General features: G+C 28.8%; 1 protein-coding gene across 1 annotated transcript; it reads left to right on the forward strand.

Moving 5' to 3' along the window:
• The first annotated feature begins 7,843 nt into the window (after positions 1-7,843).
• LOC102587812 (auxin-responsive protein IAA16-like) lies at positions 7,844-11,552 on the forward strand. The gene is made up of 5 exons (XM_006366601.2): positions 7,844-8,172; positions 8,819-9,024; positions 9,923-10,046; positions 11,017-11,078; positions 11,260-11,552. The coding sequence occupies exons 1-5, from the start codon at positions 7,961-7,963 to the stop codon at positions 11,298-11,300; spliced, it is 645 nt and encodes a 214-aa protein (XP_006366663.1). The 5' UTR covers positions 7,844-7,960; the 3' UTR covers positions 11,301-11,552.
• The last annotated feature ends 1,182 nt before the right edge of the window (positions 11,553-12,734 follow it).

Consider the following 12,734-nt stretch of genomic DNA (forward strand, 5'->3'; position numbering starts at 1 on the left):
TGGAGTGATCAGGTAGGTGTCATGACACGCTAACTAATGTGTGTCGGTCAAAATCTAAATGACAGGCAAGATTAGGTTGATATGATGTGAGACAAGGGAACAATGAAGGGACAACCCCATTAACACAAAGTACTATTGAAGTAATCGTGGCGGAACCAAAATATTTATTACGTTCTTTATTTCAATTTTTTATATTTTTTTATTCGGCGTTCGATATTTGTATTGGAGTTCAACTATTTCAAATTTGCGCCGCGTAGGGGTAGGGCTCTTTTTGGGGGGAAGCGCTCCCTACCAAAGATTTTTTCATACCTAGGGCTCAAACCCAAGACCTCTGGTTAAGGGAGGAGCAACCTCATCCGTTGCACCACATCGTTTCATGGTAACAATCGCTTAATTTCAATTTTCATGCAACAAGTTTAATATTATAAGATTAAAATGTATTCTAATCAGAGGTGAACCCACGTGTATAGATAAGGGTGCATGTGAACCCGTTAGCTTTGAAAAAAAAACCATATGTATATATGTACATTTATCTTAAGAAACTGACAGAAACTAGCATATAATTAACCGTGCACTCATGATGAGCATAGTAATGTCCTTGTGCCACTAGTACAAGTCAAAGCAACAATTTTCGTTAACTCCTAAATTAAAATAATATTGATAAATTCAGAATCTTGTCTTGGATTCAATTCCAGCTAATATTGGTACACATTCTAATACATTTTACATATCTTTAGTTTTAATTAAGATCATAAATTTAAAAGTCTTGTTTACCGGGTTGAAAGATTTATATAGCTTTTTTCTTTTTAGATTTATTAATAAATTACTCTGAATATATTGTTATTGTTGTTATCGTAGAAAAATTAATGTTGGAAAGGAGGGACAACCTTCATGTGACATAGGTCCCAACTATGTCTGTTGATATAGCGGCATGGACATATGGGATTTGTGATTAATATATATGACCAACCATAATTAATATATTTTTTATTTTTCATGATTTTCTTGGCCAGATGTCTAAACTCTTTGATTAAGGGTCTGTTTGGAAAGCCACTTTATAATTGAAATTGGTGTAATTACTAGGGTAGTAATTACCAATCAAGTAATTACAATGTCTAGTAATTATATTGACCTGTTTGATTGCCACAGTGTAATTACACATGTCCTATTTGGATGCCACAGTGTAATTACACATGTTCTATTTTGGATGCACAATTGCAATTATAAAAATTATAATAAAATTTTTTTAAAAATAAAAATTAAATTATTTTAAAAATTTATACTAGACAAATAAGAAACTTTATAAATGACATTAAATTAAATATTTTAAGATATATATTCTTGTTTGAAAATATATTAATTAATAAACATATTTTCTGTAACTACTATTATGAAAAAATAATTGATTTATATTTTTTTCAAATTAATATATTTCAATTGAATTGATCGTAACAAATAAAAGCATGAAGTTTCTACGATATCGTAAAATGCATGTTTGATAAAAAGAATAATATATAAATAAAATGTCATAAATTATTAAATGTTTGACAAAAATATAATCTATCAAGTCTAATTAAAAAATGACGTGCAATGTAAATTCAATATTACTAAAACAAATGAAACTGAAAATATAACATAAGTTATAAATTCAAAACAAAAATTTTAACATAATACTCTTTTAATAAATTTCAACATAGTAATAAATATGATATATTTTTATTTTTTCTTAATAAAGAAAACGTAAGTCTATAACCTTACTTAACAATAAATTCTATTTTAATTTAAAAATTAGAATACTAATAAAATTATGCAAATGAGAAAATAAGGATGGCATAAAGAAATATATAATACGAGAAAATTACATAGAATCACGTAAAGTAAAGTGGAGAACAAAAATAAAATGAAATATAATAATAAAAAATAAGCTTTTACAAATTTTTAGAATAATAAAAATAAAAANTAAAGTAAGGTTGAGAATAAGAAGAAAATGAAATATAATAATATAAAATAAAAAATAAACTTTTACAATTTTTTAGAATAATAATAAAATAAAAAACTTATAATAATAGAAGTAAAAAAAATTAAAACAAAAAAATAAAAATAGAATTAAAAAAAATTAAAAATTAAAAAGTAATGAGGTGGTAATTACACCATGTAATTACCAGCAATTCATAGCCTCTGCCTATGAATTGTAGAGTGTAATTACCTCATGTCAATTACACCAATTACCTGCTGATCAAGTAATTACATGTCCTTCCAAACAGGACAAGACAGTGTAATTACACCAATTACACCAAATTCAATTACCAGGATGTCCTTCCAAACAGGACAAGACAGTGTAATTACACCAATTACACCAAATTCAATTACCAGGATGTCCTTCCAAACAGGACAAGACAGTGTAATTACACCAATTACACCAAATTCAATTACCAGGATGTCCTTCCAAACAGGCCCTAAATATTTTGGGGACATAGTTTACCAGCCATGAACGTGTGAATATATAGATGTCCAATTTATTAGCATTTGATTTAATTTTATAATTGATGATGTTTAAAAACAATAAATTATATGTCGATCTTATTTCTATTTTTATGAGGTAAAAGAACTATTTATTATAGTGATTTTAAATTAATATGCTTATGAATATTTAACAATTCTTTGAAATATACAAAATTTAGATACAAATTTCATTTGAACTACGTATATAATCGAGGAAAGTTTAGCGATTAATAGAATTACTTGAATTAGTGAGTTAATAATGAACTTGATCTTGTTTTTGTTATGCATTTCAGAGGTGGACCTATGTAAAAGAGAGGGAAATTATGGAAATCCGTTAACTTCAAAAATAGTTCTCTTTCTCTATATATAGACGTCGTAAGAAATTAACAATTGATTAGACACCTTAAAACACGAATATTGACTAGAGGTATTGATCGAAATTGCTTCATAACTACAAATTTAACAGTACGATTCACTCAAAATAAGGATTGTATTTAACAAAATAATACGATATAATACAACAGGATGATAAATATTATAATACTTAAATTTCTTATAACCACACGCACGAAATCAAAGATCATTTTATTTAATAAAAAAAGATACACACGTGTGACGCGACGTATTAAATGTTGATAGGTGAGATGTGGGCCTCCCACACGTGTAGTTGAGTTTTTTTTGGACTTTTATTACATCCTTTTTTAAGTACTTACTTTCTTGTCTGTTGGTTTGGGTTTCATTTGGGTCAGCCCAATACCTATGGGCCCATTATCATGAGCTTATGTTCCTTCTTTCCCTTAGGGCCCATTAAATGCATGGGTAAATAATATTTTATTTTTTAAAAAAACAATAATTGAAGTTCCACGTGGATGTCGATTTTGACCCGTAAATGTGTACCCCTCCCAAACTGTTCAAATTTGGAGGGATTGACTCAATGACGTATGCGTTAACCGGTTAAAAAAAATAAGTGTACACAAATCATCCTATCCAAAAGCTTGAGTTGAAAAGATGTTTTAGTTAGGTTGTACTATGATTTACTTTCAATCTATGTTGATCCAAGTAAACTCGGGGACGATTTAGGTCAGTCCCCGGGTCCATTATCATGCACTTATGTTTCATTACACAGTTATTCCCTTGGGGACCATTATATAAATGAGTATGTCTGCCCCATGAATTATTACTTCAAATTCAATGGCAAAAATGTATTTCCTTTTCACTAAATAATAAAATTATAAGAATAATGAAAGTTTCGAGTGAGTGTCAATTTTGACCCATAAATGTGTACCCCGTCTAACTGTTTGAATTTTGGAGGGATTGACTCGATGATGTATGCGTTTAGGGGTTACCAAATAAGTTTACACAAATCAACCTATCCAAAAGTTTGAGTTCAACTTGGAATGCATTATTAGCCCAATCAACATTATTAGGCTTTTGTAGATTATTTTTTTTAATAAATAAGGTAAAAACCAAGGACAAATTACTTAAACAAAAGAATTCTGACTTAAAGGAGTTGGGCTATGACCTATTTTCAATTTATATTGATCCAAGTAAAATTAGGGATAATACCTAGGGTACTATTCGCCCTTGGAGTGGTTCTGCCATCGAGTACTTATGGATATCATGTGACATGATTGATGATTGTACCTGGTGTTTGGTTAAACAAACATTCAACCGCATCACCACAACAATGATGGATGACCAACCTTGAATCTCTTCTTTCTCAATAAAGTATGGGTAAGGAAAACTTGAAAGCTAATCCAACAACTCTTTGAATAGTAGTTGATTTACTGAGTCAAACCATTTTAACATGTTCGATTGACATTCTTGGAAGTCTAATTTAATTTTAAGTATATATATAGTTCTTTTTTCGAATTTAAATTTAATACATTGATATATAAGTGAGGTTTTTATACCATAATGTTTCTTGAAATTCAATATATAGCTATTTATAACAAAGATAGGTTAATAATCTTAAAAATAAGATAGATTGTTGTTAGTACCGTATATAAAAGTTAAAACATCATATGGGTCATGTGTGTGTTATGAATAAGGAAAGTTCTTGAAACAAAGAAGGCTCCAAATTGATGGATGCAAGGCCCATTTGACCATGACTGTCAGGTCTTTAAAGATGTGGTGGAACAATTGAGATTTCTTTATTTTAAATTTAAAAAAATTGAATTCGAGTTTGAAAATGGAGAATTCCATGGCATATATGTGTTTTTCTCCTTGAAGTGGACATATTTATATGAATTAGAATTAGTTGGAAACTTTCGATGTGAATGGTTAAACAAAGAAAACTTGGTTGTAGGAAGTGATGAATGCAATGTCACACACCAATGAATGAGTAAAATACTATTTTTTATAAGACTTGAAGAATTCTCCTCAATTTGAGCAAGCTTTTGAAGTGTGAGTTGGGATCAAAACCTAATTTGACATGGTATTAGAATCAAACCCGACATGGGCCCCCAAACGTGCACCCCCAGACAAGATAGTGAAACCCCGAATAAAGAACGTTTGTATTCAAGCGTGACGTGGTGTAATAAATGGAATGTCCCACATCAGTGAATGAATGGAATCCTGAGATCCTTATAAAGCTCGGATAATTGGGAAATAATTGAAATTTTTCTATCCTTAATAGGTGTTCCTCAAAATAGACACGACTAATATAAATAATTAATTAAACCATCCACCAATAACTATGTCTACAAGTGTGTGTATATATATATATATATATACATACATCGAAACATCAATATAAATAATTTCCATTAGCAATGATGATTGACTTATGATCATCATTTCTTGACACACAAAATAATAGTATTTATTGTGGGATGATTGACTTATGATCATCAATATAAATATATATTGTATATATATTGACACACTAGGGTTTGAGGAGAGGGGTTAATTGTGGGATGCCCTACACATGGAATAGGGTTTGACTCCAATGTGACAAAAGCCCAACAAGTTCACATGCAGGCTAAGAAATGAATATGTGTGCACATGCTTTTATCCCCATTGTGTTGGGTCCTTTGCCTATATTCCTAGTATGTTCTTCTACCTCTTTTATCCCCCCCACTCCCCCACCCCCACAACTTAAGGTTTGTTTGGTCGTGTACGATGTATTTTGTATTAAAAAAAATAAATGTAAATTTAGATATATTGTTTTTATTCAGGGTCCAATATGTATTGACTTTTTACAAGTTAAAAAATAATAATAATAATAGTTTGGTGCTTGAAGCATCAAGTCATATTAAGGTTTTTTTTTTTTTGTGTGAATAAAGTCGAATATATATATATATTTAAACTTTTTAAAATACAGAAGCATTCTGCGTTTATAAATTCATGAAAGGGTCATATCTTAACTAGGTGTAATGAAAGGAAGCTTACCCTATCAAAAGTATTGATGGTTGATTTCGTGGCTTGAATATGTGATTTATAGGTCATAGGAGATAATTTTATTATTGATCCAAGATTTCCTTTTGAATGTTTTTGAAATGAAAATTGCATAATTGCAAATTACGTATAAGAAAAACATTGTATAGAGTTGATGGTTTTTTTACTTGTCCACTACTCTTAAAATATATTTACCTCATATCACTTATCACTTAGTATATCAAGAAAAAAATATTTTATTTTCTTATGTTTTACCCTCAACATTTATTATTTATTCCCTAAATTAATTTTAAAATCTAAGACTAATCAAACGTCAATAAAATGAATATTGTAGTAAAATTCTCATATTAATCATTATTTTTAAAAGTAATTAAAATTTAAATAAATAAGTAAAACTGAACGAAAAGAAGTGATATGTGCGAAAGACAGAACGACAAAAATTCTTCTTGCATTTTTCCTAAACTTCGTCAAGCCTATCTGCTCATTTGTTCAAAATCAGAGTTTCTAGTTTCAAGATCGCGCTTTTAGTATGCGTGTGGTGAGATGTTCCAAGCCCGGTATCTACGGATCCAATCTTCTTTGTTCTTTTTAAGTCTTCTTCTTGCATAGAAGAACGCAACTATTATAAAAATCAAGATTTTAATAGTAGACGGTATCCCCTCTTAGTTTTGAGTAGGCGGAACCGTATAGGATTTAGAAAATATTTAAGAAAAGAGTGATAAGTTAATAATGTATTCAATGTTAATTGATAGAGGTGTGTGAAAAAGAATTGTCTTTTAAGAGAAAAAGTGAGTGAGCAGTTGATGCAATCGGAAGGAATCCAACATCACAATTCTTATTTTATTTATCGTGAAGTCAAAAATTTTATTGAGGAGTTTTATAATATAAAAAAGTAAATGCTCAAAAAAAATCGAAAGAATTCCTCATTTAATATATATTCATAAAAATATTTTTAATTATTATACATAATTAAATAAATAATGTAATTTCTTACAATTCCTTAATTTTATTTGTTTCCACACACAAATTCATCAAATCATCAATAATTAAGTCGATGTGAATAATTAAACAATTGAGAATAATAAAGGGTGGAAAAAAGATAAAAATTTACCAGCATTAAATATATATTTTTATATTTAATTAAATATAAACACCTGATACAAATACCAAAGGAAAGTTAATGCATGAGAATATAAATCAAGCATATGATAAGATCAAATTATAACCCAACAAGATATAAAATCCAGCTCATAATCTTTAGCAAGTGTCAACAAATCATTTATCAAAGTAAGTGAAGACAAAAGCAACCCATTCCCCACCACCTTTAATATGCCATATTAATACCATTATACACTCTTTTTAGCACAAACACACCCTTCTCTATTTCATTCAATTGTTATTTCTTTGTCTCCTTTTATTTTTCTCAATGGCTAGTTTATTTTTTGGTAGCCACTAGCTAGCTAGTAATTAAGTGTTCTTTTCGTTCTATTTTATAATGATTTTTTTTTATTATCATTTATTTACATGAAAAGAGAAAAAATTAAAAGTATTTTTTAATTTATCCTCCCTCATATTTTTGGCTAGAAAATGCTTTTGTTATTAGTTAACTAACTAGCTTAAAAATACTATTCAACTACTCAAATAACTTTAAATGTCCTTCTAACTAATTAATGGTTACTCCCATAAGAAAAGTTGACTAATTTTATCCTTAAACTATTCAAAATAGCATAATTTTACCCTGTTTCTTATAATACATTTTTTATATGAACTAAAAGTCTTTCTTCCTAGATGCAAGATATACATTAAAAATAATGTTATCTTATATATATAAAATTTATTTTTTGACAGAGGAGGTTCGAATGAACCATTTGCTCCCTCGACCCCTGATTTTGTGCATAGTCAAATAATGTTATATAAAATAAGGGAGTGGGGTAACAATTTAATAAGGTCTACCAAGTCCAATCTAGTTGCTAGTTTATCTCCTTCTCTCCCCTCTATATATTTTAACTCTCACTTTTCTATCTCAAACCAAAAGTACTCTTAAATAAAATAACAAGAAATGATAGGGGAAGAAGAAAAAAGTAGTAATAAGTTGGATTTTGAGGAGACAGAATTAAGGCTAGGGTTGCCTGGGGAAGGAAGAAAAAATGTTCATGATGATAATGATACTTATAATGTTAATGGTAAAAGAGGTTTTGTAGATTTGAAGCTCAATCTTTCTTCTGATATTAACAACATTAAGAATTCAACACTCAAAGCCCCAGCTGTCAAGTATGTGTCTTTAAATTCTATTTTTTTTTAATGTGTCTTTAAATTCTATTTTTTTTTACTTTTCTATAAAATGAAATGTTAGGTGATTTCTGTCCATCTATTTGAGTTTTGATGGACATCAAGTATTTGTGTTGGTATGAATTAGTAGAGAGTTAGAATTTTTGAGTTTATGATTTTTGGTGTATTTTAGAAAATATAATTATTTAGTAGGTTATGAATAAATTATCTATAAATATTATCTGAATGTTTGAGTATAAATATAGAGTTTAGATTGAATTTACTGAGCTTTTCGAATTTGTAAGCAGAACTGTAATTCTGCCTCTGGATGAGAGGTAGATAGGTAATCACGGAGTAGTTCTGGTGCCCTCAAGTTGCATCGTACCATTATCAATAGATAATAGAGTTCAGATAAATTTCTTACCGATGTGTTGTATATATCCATCACTATATTGTTAAGACTCTTTAAAATCGATGTTATATTCGTATTGAATTTTTCAAAAAAATACACTATTTTTTTTTTGGAGAATTTGACATACAATCAGCAATATTTTTGAAAAATTCGAACAAATCTATTCATACGAACTTATATTCATCTTTTATACTATCAGTGTATATAACTCCTTTGAATGTATAAACAAATGATCAGGACACAAATTGTGGGTTGGCCACCAGTAAGGTCCTTTCGAAAGAATATTTTGACTTCCCAGAAGCTTGGCCAAGAGAGTGACAATATTTTAGTGAAGGTGAGCATGGATGGTGCACCTTACCTTAGAAAAGTGGACTTAAACATGTACAAGAGTTATCAAGAATTATCTGATGCCTTAGCCAAGATGTTCAATTCCTTCACTATTGGTATGACATATTTACTTCTTATATTTTCTATGAATTTAACTTTTTATCATGAACAAATCTAAAAAATTGAATTTATAGATTCTAAATTATTAATGAGTTTTAGATAAATTAGTGATATATTTAAGATTGATTTCTTCACACATGTATAGGCCAAAGCTACTAGTATTATTTGTTGAACTCATAACTGATATTTTAGCTAGCTGCACTTATATAATTTATATACTTTGAGAATACAAAAAAAAAGAATTACATTTTAAGATAAGTACAAAAAGTGAATTTAGTTATATTATACTATTTGTAGTTGCATGGACTCACCTTTGTCCAAAAGAAGTTAATTAACACCTTTTCATTGAAAAATTAAGTTATGTGGATAGTTCATAGCTCGATTTATTTTTATTTTAATGTGTTATACTATATTATTTTAATTTTCTTAGCTTTTTCAATGTGTATATTTTCTTTTATATTTTGAATTTTCCCACTAAAATTTTATTTTTTACCAACTATTGATCAACTAAAAAATAACTATACATAACTATTTATTTAGGTGAAACTAATCACATGAAAAATATGTAAGATAACCTATACACAATAAGTGTTAAATTATATTAATAAAGAATGTACACATGGAACTTTATCAATTCCAACACAACTTATCCTTTTGAAGCTGACATAACAAACTACACGAGCCTCCCAACGAAGCCAACATAATTCCTAACCGAATAAAAAAAAAAAAGGAGATTTGATTATTGTGGTATACTAGTCACCTGTTCTGAAACTTTCAGTTCCAATCGAAGCATATAGATTTGTATGTTATATAGGTTAAATTTTATTTTCAGATCATTTATTATAATTTGTATGTATATGTTTTATTACTGACTGAAATGAAACTGTGAAATAGTCCAAGGAATGAAAGACTTCATGAATGAGAGGAAACTGATGGACCTTTTGAATAGTTCTGATTATGTTCCTACCTATGAAGACAAAGATGGTGATTGGATGCTTGTTGGAGATGTCCCATGGGGGTAAGACTTTGACACCTCAACTATATACTATATTTTAATTTTTTTTTTTTTTATATATACTCATTGATGGTGTAAAATATTTATATAATTAAGTTGTTTATAAGATAGTTACAAATAAATTTTATGGTAGACAATAATGGATGATGACATGATAAAGATTTTAATTAACTTGCTATCACATGTTAAACTGTACTAATGACGTATGTAAAAGTGTTTTTTCACTGTCAACATGTTTTTTTATAAATCTATTTGTGAGGAATTTAAGTTAAATATACTGATATAGTAGCTTTGACCCAAATGTCTTACAAATTTATTCCTTGTGTGCTATGCCATCACTGAGCATATAAGTGTGCATATCATATGAACTTATACTATGCCTTGTAAAACTTATTTTTACTTTCCTTCTCTCTTTCGATGTGAGATTTGTTGAAGGTGTCATGTACACCTCTTCTTTTGAATTCTCTACCTTAGACATTTGATGGTACTTCTATATATGTATCTCCTCCTCATTAGTCCGCCTTCCGTCATAGGCATCACAGACACTCACTCTATTAAGGGCTCATTGTCCCTCTCATAGGTCTAGCCCACCGCCGTACTAAAAGAGAAATTAAACCCGACTTTGATATCATATTTGTCACTACACCCTATAACATAGTACATGTATTGTCTCCTTCGGCCTAAAAGACTTTAAATATTTGTCCTTTGTTCTATGCTATTTTCGAAATCATAAGTATGTGTACCATGTGAACTTTTATTATGTTTTATAAAACTTTTCATTTTTCTATCTCATTTCAATGTGGAATTCTCCTAAGCTATGTCATCTGCACCCCTTTTTCAAAAGCTTATCAACCTAAAAATCTATCAATCCTTCCATGACCCATCCTCCATCATGGACATAACACTATATATACTTATGCCCCTATATTTTCACTTAATTAATAACTTTACATTATTTCATTTTAATGAACAGGATGTTTGTTGATTCTTGCAAACGCTTGCGCATCATGAAAGGAACTGAAGCAATTGGATTAGGTATGATATATGATATATGATATATGATATATATTACTTATTAATTACTGTTTTATTGTCATTTATTTTATCTTTAGATTAATTTACTGCAAAATTGTAATTCTAGTTAATTAACCAACTAGCTTACTTAGCATTATGATATTGATTATAACACTGAATTATTTTTCGAATTTAACTTCAGCACCAAGGGCAATGGAGAAATGCAAGAACAGAAATGGATGAAATCAGGTTGACTTTTTAAAATGAATATAATCGATCAAAATTTCATCGATTATAGCTGGTGCTTGTCCGGATTAAATAGTGTGTTATGTATTAATGCTACTATTATGAAGTGCTTGTAAGTTGTATGTATTAATAATGAGTGTAGCATATTTATTTCTGTATATGTAATTTATTTAGAGCTATAATATTTCTTGTTTAAAACTGACCTTATAAATCGTTTTGTCTAATAATAATTTAGTATAAATTGTTTAATGCCTTATTGTTGTTGTATTATATTCTTTTGTTAATAATGAAGGCATTTATTCCCTAACATATAGGGAACATATTCATGTGCAACGTCTACCAATCTTACCATATATTTTATGTATTATATGAACAAAATAATTGTATGATTTGAATATTCATGTTTGTGTTTTTTTCATTATTTTTGCCATTATATTTTCATGAACCACATTGCACTATTCAGGAACCATAAATATTCGGATAATCTTACTAGTTTTCGAGTTAATTATTAAATATATTAGTTTGCAATATCATAAATTTTATCAGTTTTTAGTGTGTCCAGATATGTCCAGATATATGGGGTTAAAATCAAGTGTAATTTGTTCTAGATACATTGTATGCATGTGGATTATCATGTATCTACGATACATAGATAAATCTTGCTCGCTATTCCCCTATCTTACTCGTGTATCTGGTATCCCATACATGTGAAATCACACCAGATATATGCGAAATCACACCAGATACATGTGAGGTATCTAGTGTATATCTAGTATGATTCACATATATCTGAAATATATAGACAAATCTCACTCGCCTCCTTGTTCTTGCTCGTCTCTTTTTCTATTTCAGTAAATCTGGTAGCAAAAATTATAAATCTAAATATATTTGACTTGAATTAATCTTGTATGAAATTAATAATTAGTGAGATAAAATATAATTATTTCATGTAATTTGATAGTTTCACCTAAATATTATCCTTTGTAGGGTTAGTTTTGCCACCACCTTCACCAGAATTAGTGGCTTTATTTGATTCATCTAGAGGTTTATTTTATTTATATTAGCAGAATTATCCCCATAACAATTAATGGTATGACCAAATTTTTCACAATAAAAGATAGGAGGAAGTTTATTTAATTAGGCCATGTTCATTGATGGCTATATGATTTTCATTAGGGGTGTACAAAATCGAACCGAAAATCGAATCAAATCGCAAATTGAGTCAAACCGAGAAAAAAACTCGATTAGTGGTTGGTTTGACTTGGTTTGGTATTGAAAAAAAAACCCCGACTATATTTGGGTTGGTTTGGTTTTAACTAAAAAAACCAACCCGAAACCAAACCAACCCAACATTATATATATAATTTTAAAATTTTATTTTATACATAAAAATATTTACTTTGATATAATTTTTAAATATTTCTTATACTT

The sequence above is a fragment of the Solanum tuberosum genome, unplaced genomic scaffold (assembly GCF_000226075.1).
Source record: "Solanum tuberosum cultivar DM 1-3 516 R44 unplaced genomic scaffold, SolTub_3.0 scf00665, whole genome shotgun sequence".
Taxonomy (NCBI): Eukaryota; Viridiplantae; Streptophyta; class Magnoliopsida; order Solanales; family Solanaceae; genus Solanum; species Solanum tuberosum.